Genomic DNA, 9,029 nt, shown 5'->3' on the forward strand with positions numbered 1-9,029 from the left:
TGTGAGCGTGATTCCCTGCTAAAAGAAGCTGACTCAGTATATTGTTGGTCAGTGCAGAAAACACCAACACAACACTGGTTTTCAGCAGCCCCTCGGGACATTTGGAGTACCTAGACCGTTGCTATAGTCTTCTCATTGTAATTAATTTGTGTAGGTATCAAAGCGAATGACTAAATATTATAGTATTCCCAGCATGCAAATATTTAAGTTATTTCTTTTTAATGAGAATAAGGAACGAGACGAGCAGGACGTTCAGCTGATGGTAATTGATGCGCCATGTCCATTACAATGCAGTGCCACTCAGGGTTCTTGAAAAACCCCAAAAATTCTGAGCGGCACTACAATTGTGCTCGTCACTTTGAGACATAAGTCTCATTTGCTAAGTAATTTCACTAGCTTACGGCGTCCTTCAGACAATCACAGTAATGTCTACACATTACTGCTTCACGGCAGAAATAGGTGCCGTTGTGGTACCCATAATGTAGCCGGCTTCCTGTGCAAAGGAGCCTCCCACTGCTATAGTAGTATATATACCTACAATATCTTAAGAATTAAATATGCGCTAGATACTTCTTCTACCACAATTTTCCTTCTCCTTATATACGACGTAGTGTTATCCTTACTCCATTTATCCTATGACATGATTTTCTCAAAAAAAAAACTACAATGCGTAAATCTTAGATAATTTATGCCTCTATAGTCTATATATAGATCCTCTAGCTGTTAGGTAACGCATGAATACAGTCCAGGTTTATTACTTTAGTGTGCGTAACAAGCTACATCTTACACTCGCGATATGTATGTGACTTTGTTTTAGTTTGCGTACGTTTCTGAAAATAGAGCTTAACCGTTCGCTGCTATTTTTTGACATTTATCACCTGTCACAGTCTATTTAGACGTATAAATTATATAATGCATAAATATTGTTTTTTTTTAATGTTAGTAAATCTCAACTAAGCTTATTATTATGTTAAATTATTTTAAGCTTTATATAAAATATTCATGAATATTTGAATTTGATATGCAAAAGTTTTATTTTTCCAGATCGTTCCATATCTTATAAGCATGAGTACCGACACGGAAATCACCGTTTCACACACAGCAGACAAAAACTTGCAAGAAATAGATAAAAAGTACCCGGGATTTATACATATGAAAGCACAGCTTGGCATCCGACTTTCTTACCAGCTGCAAAAGATCTTACAAAACGATAACAATGGGGTCATAAGAGGATTTAGGTAATACTAAAATATATATTTACAAGCTAAGTATGTGTACATATATGTATACAAATGATTTAAGTTTTCTTTAGTGTTAATTCCGCCAATGTTTGTTTTTAAACAATTCGACACGTGTTTCGCCTCTACACGAGACATCCTCAGGACGTGTTGTCTCGCCAAAATCTGGCACGAGGCTGAATCAAATTAGTTTTTTTTTGCGCCCAAACAAGGGAAAGGGCTCCCCTCCTGGATAACGACGGGAGGAGGTGGTGAATGCTCATGCATACCAACGCAGCCTAAGTCTGCGTTGGTTATGTGGGACTCACGTGAAAACCTAGGTGCCTACCCACTAAACACCACCTGCAGTTGGCTTTGGGCAGGTGCCCTCTAAGCCTACATCGAAGGCGACCTTCTCTTGGGGAGAGAGAGGCGCAAGCGGCACTCCCTATGGAGTTTCCGCTGGGATAAATCAAATGAGCCGGAAGCCGCTCTTTTATACCCTCGTCCCATGAAATGACGCGCTGTGATTGATCGGCTGTTGTGACGTATAATAATTTTAATAGCTCTTAAAATATGTAAATATAGTTTAAGAGCGTTTTTGCACAAATCTCTAAGTACATTGGTTAAAATAGAATCATGTGTGTTACAGTTTTTTTTAAAAAGTAAACATAGAAGAGGAATCCAAAATATGTATAAATGTATTACGAAATTTTAAAGACTTGTTATAAAATGTTTGTGTGGTAAAGGTTACTATGACATAAATGGCTTTATGATGATACCTCAGATTGGGAATGGAGTGAGCCGCCCTCGGGCTTTTAAATAATAAGTTTAATTGTACGATATTTTTATGAAAAAAAAAGAAGCTGAGTTTCTTGCGCTCGTTCTGCTCATCTCTGAGGTATACTTTTTCGAATGGGTGATAGTTTTTGACTTTCAATAAGTGATTTCATATCCTTTTTTAAAGTTAAATATTTGAATGACGTCAACCTATTAATTAAGAAATGTATTTATTTTACCAGGAAAAAGGATCAAGACGAATTACCATCGTCATTGAATGGTTTTTTATATTCATTATTGAGGAACACGAGGCCCCAACGACGAGCCCTCGTATTGTCGCTGCTCAAACAGTTCGATGACGCCTCTGTAAGTCCTTTTAACGTCTTTTTATTTCATTGATAGTTATTTTCTTAACTATAGAAAAGTTAAATAAAATAGAATAACTATGTTTACTCATATTCCTTGCTTTTATAATAAATTAAGAGACTAGCTGCTGCCTGCGACGTCCGCGCGAGGTTTTAAAGCAGCAAAACGTGAAAATTGATAAATTTGAATTAAATGTATTCAGTAGTTTGCCCGCCGCCCGACCGCACCATAGTATCGCGTACTCGGTTGTTTATCGTCATCGTCATAACTATTCAAATATTTGTCTGAATGATGTAGTGTAAAATACAGACTTTATCTACTTTAAATACCAGATTAGATCAAATTGTTTATTTTGATGATATAAGGAATCAATTAGACCCAACTATCAAGTATATCAAATAGGAATTTGAGGATCTTGCTATCAGCAAAGACTGAAAATTGTTTAAAAATTGTAGTAGAACCAAAGAATAAATTATAATAGTACAAGTACAGAAGGCGCACTCAGCAAAATAAAGTAAAGAAATAGGGACTCTTGCGGCTATATAATAAGGTGCAATTCAGATCATTGATTTTTAATATTTTGTGTATATTTTCAGACGGCGCCATTGGATCAGATGATGTTTCTTGCGGATAATCTCAGTTATTTTCCATATCAAGTACAAGATGAGCCACTTTTTATAATACATCATATAGATATTATTATTTCTACGTCGGGGTCCAATTTATTACAAATATTTCGTGAGGTAAGTGTATATATATAAAAAGATTTATTGAATATCTTATTTGTGTTCATATATCCTTTTTTCTAAGAATATTGCGTAGTTGGGGTCTTTGTATAGTAAAAATAGCTGCGTTGATATAGTTTACCGATAATCTATATATATAAAAGAAAGTCGTGTTAGTTACACTGTTTATAACTTAAGAACGGCTAGACAATTTTTTCTGTTGTTTGATTTTTTGAGTTTCTCTTAGTCCGGAATAGGATAATAAGTAATAAAATATCGAAAAAATTTATGGTGTGCACCATAAATTTTAACAATTATATTTCATGGGCAACATAAAGGAACAACGAAAAGATCAATACAGCAATGATAATAGCAATTCTTCCTGATCTGCAGCAACTACTTCATCAACATTTTGCATGTCGAGTTAGCCCGCAAATCTTTAATTTCCGATCCGTCTTGCATTCGCCATGACCATTAACAAATCTCAAGGCCAATTCTTGAAAGTTTGTAGTCTGAATCTAGAAAATCCATTTCTCATGGTCAATCTATATATATAAGAGATTTCTACGTACTATGTACGATAGTCACTCATCACGATATGTCTGGAACCATAAGGCGTAGAGACTTGAAATTTGGTAGGAATATTCCTTTCGTCGAGTAGAGGTCCGAATTTCCGGCGAAAATCGGCGAGAGTTATTTTTTTTAAGAACAACGTCTGTCGGGTCCGCTAGTTAAATATATAATTATGATTGGATCATACTATAATTAGATAGTTATTGTACACAAAACCCCATTATATATGTTCTAAAATGAACCTTAAATAACTCCTAATATAATTTGTCTGCCAGTGGAAGTACGTCCGGTATATTATTGGGAACATACATATCATGGACAGAGGCCTCTCCCAACGATCTCCATGGCGATCGGTCCTGTGCTGCCCTCATCCAATATACTCTGGCGATCTTGACCATATTGTCGCCTTCATCTTGTTACCAACACTTCTAACATACATATAAAAAGACACAAATTTAACAAAACCAGAAATAATTATCTTCTAGTATATTTACCGTGTTATCATGGTTATAAGAAAAAACTTTTATTTTGACAATACAAACAGACAGAATTCAGTTTTAAATATATTTAAATGATCTTTGTGATAGTTTTAATTTCTTAATTTTGTGTTATAGGGTTTGATTAAAACGGATGTGGAGGAGAAAGAGCCTCTCGAGGAGGAAGAGGATGAAGAGGAAGCGGAGACGCTGGTGTGTCGCGTGCCTGAAGATGCACGGCCTCTGCGGGACGCCATGCGCCAGGCGCGAGGCTGTCTGCTGCTGTTGGTGCTCAAGCAGCACCTGAAGCAGCTCTACGGACTCACGGACGCGTCAGTACCCACCATATTACTTTATAGGGATGATTTTTTTTAATGAAAATAGGGTACGAGACGAGCAGGACGTTCAGCTGATTGCGATGTTGGAGGTTCAGGTATTGCAATGATAATGGTCTGACTGCGATAATAAACTCCTTTATTATGCTATGCAGATCTTTTATACTAGTTGGAGACATGAGTATCAAGGTGTTACACACACTACACCTCTCCCCTAAAAAGAAAAAAAATATATGTAATACAATACAGTGCCGCTCAGGATTCTTGAAAAACTCCAAAAGTTCTGAGCCGCACTACAACTGCGCGCGTCACCTTGAGACATAAGATGTTAAGTCTCATTTGCCCAGTAATTTGACTAGTTATGGTGCCCTTCAGACAAAAACACAGTAATGCTTACACACTACTGCTTCACGGCAGAAATAGGCGCCGTTGTGTTACCCATTATCTAGCCGGCATCCGGTTCAAAAAGAACCTCCCACTGGTAAAATGATGACATCATCATCATTTCAGCCGGAAGGCGTCCCCTACTAGATAAAGGCCTCACACAAAGATTTCCACGACGATCGGTCCTGCGTTGCCCTCATCCAACCTATTCCGGCGATCTTGACCAGATCGTCGGTCCATCTTGTGGGGGGGCGTACCAACACTACGTCCCAACAGCTATCTGTCCGTTAATAATAATAATTCTTTATTTGCATAGTGTGTATATAAGTTAACAAAATATACAATACGAATCAACACATTAGCCAAAAAAGGCATGCAAATGACATCTGCTCCTCGTCATTATACCTAGTCTTGTTTTTTACAGTGTGTTAGTTTAATACATAAATATAGAAAAATTTATATTATAATAAGCTTATTCGAAGCGGTCTCCATTGGCTGCAATATAGTCCTTTAAACATTGAGGCCAGTTATCAATAGAAGCACGCACTATTTCCATGGGAAAATTCTTCACTGCCAATCGTACGGATTGTTTTAGGGACTCCAAATTATCATAGCGTTTAGAGCAAGCCATACTCTCTAAAACTGACCATAAATCATAATTCAGCGGATTAAGTTCGGGACTAGACAACGACCAGTCTTCAGCTCTGATGAAATCTGAAACGTTCGTTTCCAACCAAGACTGCGTTTTATGATCCGGCCCCGGACCATTCTTGGTTATTGAACAGGGTGTTGTTAGGGGGTTTCACTGCCTTCTCAAGAATGGTATCTTGATACACTTGTGCAGATGTTTTGATACCCTTTTCACAAAAGTATGGCTCAGTCACTCCTTCATAGTTGATACCCCACCAAACCATCACTGAAGTCGGATACTTAAAATATTGGATTAGCCATTGTAAAATTATCTTTTAAATTTAAAATAATTTTGAAATATCTGAATACTTGTTGTTGCAGTAAAATAAATCAGTATTCACCGTCGGAGAACGTGAAGGTGTACGAGAAAGCGGTGTCGCGGCGACTGGCGCCCGTGTTCGAGCCCGCGGCGACCATCGCGCAGCTGAAGGAGGGAGACGTGGACGACGACCTCGACGAGCGGGGGCGGCGGAGACTCGTAGAAGATTATTTAGAGGTAATCTATCATCATAATAGAAAACAACGAGCGGACTAACGCCGGTCCTACATTGGAAGCGGAGTCGGTCTGACCAGCAGGCCCGACCCGGCCAGACCAGACCAGTCCAGACTCGGCGCTCCTACACTGCAGCTAGACAGGAGCGGACAAACCAGTCAGTATCCAGAGTCAGTACTGTGTGAACTCTTGACGAGGAGAGGTGTTGATATTGTCTGGAGTCTGGATTAGACGAAAAACAAACCTGTTTGGTTGTTGTCAGACCAGTTCAGACTTGTTCCTCCTCCCCACAGCTAGCACTGGCTCCAGTGTAGGAGGGGACACGGCGCGTCAATGTTTGTTTTGTTCAGTCCCGACCAGACCTGCCCAGACTGTCTGGTCGGGAGAAATTCTGCTTCCAATGTAGGACCGGCTGTGATCTATAGAGCGTACTTACTTACGTTTTTTAGACAATAAGGGAAAAGACGAGCAGGACGTTCAGCTAATGGTAATTGATACGCCTTGCCCATTCAAATGTAGTGATGCTCAGGATTCTTGAGAAACCCAACAATACTGACCGGCACTACAATTGCGCTCGTCACCTTGAGACATGTTGATGGGGATGTTAAGTCTCATTTGCCTAGTAATTTCATACAGTGCGATTCACACCCAAACACAATAATGATCTTGACCAGATCATCGGTCCATCTTGTGGAGGGACCTACCAACACTACTCCTTCCAGTACGTGGTCGCCATTCGAGGATCTTACCGCCCCAACGGCCATCTGTCCGCCGAGCTATGTGCCCTGCCCACTGCCACTTCAGTTTCGCAATCATTTGGGCTATGTCAGTGACTTTAGTTCTCCTACGGATCTCCTCATTTCTGATTCGATCTCGAAAAACTCCGAGCATAGTCTTCCATGGTCTCTGCCATGATTACGATATCGTCTGCGAATCGAAGGTGAGTGATGTATTCCCCTATATATATATTGATGCACAGCCCGTTCCAGTTCCGAAGCTTAAAGACATCTTCCAATTCAGCGGTGAACAGCTTCGGCGATATAACGTCGCCTTGTCTGACTCCCCGCTGCAGTCGTATAGGCTTCGAGAACAGATCCTGGAGACGGACTGACATGGTGGCGTTACCATACAAACACTCGTCGTTTCGATATATCGATAATCAATGTGGTACCTCTGAAGTGACTGAAGCACCGCCCAGATCTCGATCGAATCAAAGGCTTTCTTATAGTCCACGAACGCCAAGCATAGTGGCTGGTTATACTCCTCCGTTTTCTGTAAAACCTGCCGCAGCGTATGTATGTGGTCTATGGTACTAAATCGTTTTCGTAATTCGGGAGGCTGGGAGTCGTCGAACCTGCGCCCGGGACTAGACCTAGAAAACAGCTTATATATATGGCTCAGAAGTTATATGGGCCTATAGTTCTTCCAAAGCGTTTCCTGTGCCATGCTTATGGCGTTTTGCCCTCGAGGCTGACGGAATTGAATAGCTTCTGGAGGATTTTCAGCACAAGAGTACCGCCAGCTTCTCAGAAGGTCGGCTGTAATTCCATCATCATCCGGCGCCCTATTGTTAATCTCCAAAACTTCTCGACCTCCCTCAAAAGTTCGGGCTTAGACGAAACGATCCTGCCGTCGCCGGTCTTTTGCCTCGTCAGTTGGCTCTGCCCAATAGACAAATCTCGTGTGAATACTTTGGAGCCTTTGTTAAGTTGTATGCTACGAATTTATGCAAAATTACTAGTTAACTTATTTGGTATGAGACACGGAACGCATTTTTGCACACGTGACAGCTAAGGGTGACAGCAGACGTCGAACAACAGCTGTTGTTATCTCGCAAGGAATTGTTGATCTCCTTTGTTTTCGGCTTATAATCTGAGTTGTTTCTATTATTTGTTCGACGGTCGTACATTATGGATATTGATTCAAATTCAAAATAGGATGCGACATCACTTATTGAAAGTCAAAAAACTACCACCAATGAATGCCTCAGACCTGAGAAGAACGGGTGTAACAACCTCAGCGCGCTTTTTTTTCATCAAAAAAATATGTTTACAAAGTAATATTGTACAATTAAACTTATTATTTAATAGCTTGAGAGCAGTCACTCCATTCCCAATCTGTGGTATCATTAAAAAAGTCATTTATATTATAGTAACCTTTACCACACAAACGTTATTTAAGAATTCTTTTGTTTTGGACATCTTCTGGGATCTTGTTGTAAAAGAATATACATCGCCCCACAAAAGACTTACTAACTCGACTTAGCCGAGTATTAGGAATTATAAGTTTATGTCTGTTCCTGGTGTTAACATTATGGTTACGACAGTTTCTAGCAATTTCACCCATGTGCCTATGAACATACATTACATTATCATGAATATATTGAGAAGCAACAGTCAAGATGTTAATTTCAATGATGGTTTTCGTTTTGCAGTTTAAGCAGTTGATGCTGAAATTCGATCCAGACGAAGAGGAAGAGGAGGAGACGGCCGCGGGTAGCAGCGGTGTCGCGAGTGGAGTGGGCGGGGCCCCGGGCGGGAAGGGGGCCCCGCCCCCCGCCGCGCCGCCGCCCGACACATAGCGCCCCGCGCGAGAGCGACTCACCGCGCTGACACTGTGACAGGACACTGAGTGCGACCCCAATGACGATCTTTTATATTCATTTTATTTATTCGAGCGTGATCCGCGACCCGACCTCATCTCGCGTTATGTTTGATTTCGTTCAAGTCTCGTGTGTAGATATATTTTGTGGCGAATGTAAATGTGTAATTTGTATTCCGTTCGGTTCGTCTGTGCGCGAGTGGCCAGTGCGTCGCGGAGTGGACGCGGTGCCGCCGCGCCGCCGCGGTGTAAGAGTGCATAATTTTTATACGTATCGTCGTATGTAATATAGATATAAATGATATATGTTGAGCGTGGGAGGATCCTGCAATATGCGTGCTGCATTTCGATGAATAAGAAAGCATTAAAGTTACACGGATAGATTTTTA

At 40.5% G+C, this 9,029-nt stretch overlaps 1 protein-coding gene across 2 annotated transcripts in view; it reads left to right on the forward strand.

Annotated features, from left to right (window-relative positions):
• Positions 1–9,029, forward strand: part of LOC126964954 (nipped-B-like protein B) — a 31,945-nt gene extending 22,916 nt beyond the window's left edge. For both annotated transcript variants that reach the window (XM_050808307.1, XM_050808308.1), the window contains exons 21-26: positions 1,045–1,238; positions 2,240–2,363; positions 2,960–3,106; positions 4,276–4,469; positions 5,868–6,042; positions 8,474–9,029. In XM_050808307.1, the coding sequence (XP_050664264.1) occupies positions 1,045–1,238; positions 2,240–2,363; positions 2,960–3,106; positions 4,276–4,469; positions 5,868–6,042; positions 8,474–8,620 (981 nt within the window). In that variant the 3' untranslated portion in view covers positions 8,621–9,029. The remainder of the gene's footprint in view (positions 1–1,044; positions 1,239–2,239; positions 2,364–2,959; positions 3,107–4,275; positions 4,470–5,867; positions 6,043–8,473) is intronic.

This window comes from Leptidea sinapis, chromosome 6, assembly GCF_905404315.1.
Source record: "Leptidea sinapis chromosome 6, ilLepSina1.1, whole genome shotgun sequence".
NCBI lineage: Eukaryota > Metazoa > Arthropoda > Insecta > Lepidoptera > Pieridae > Leptidea > Leptidea sinapis.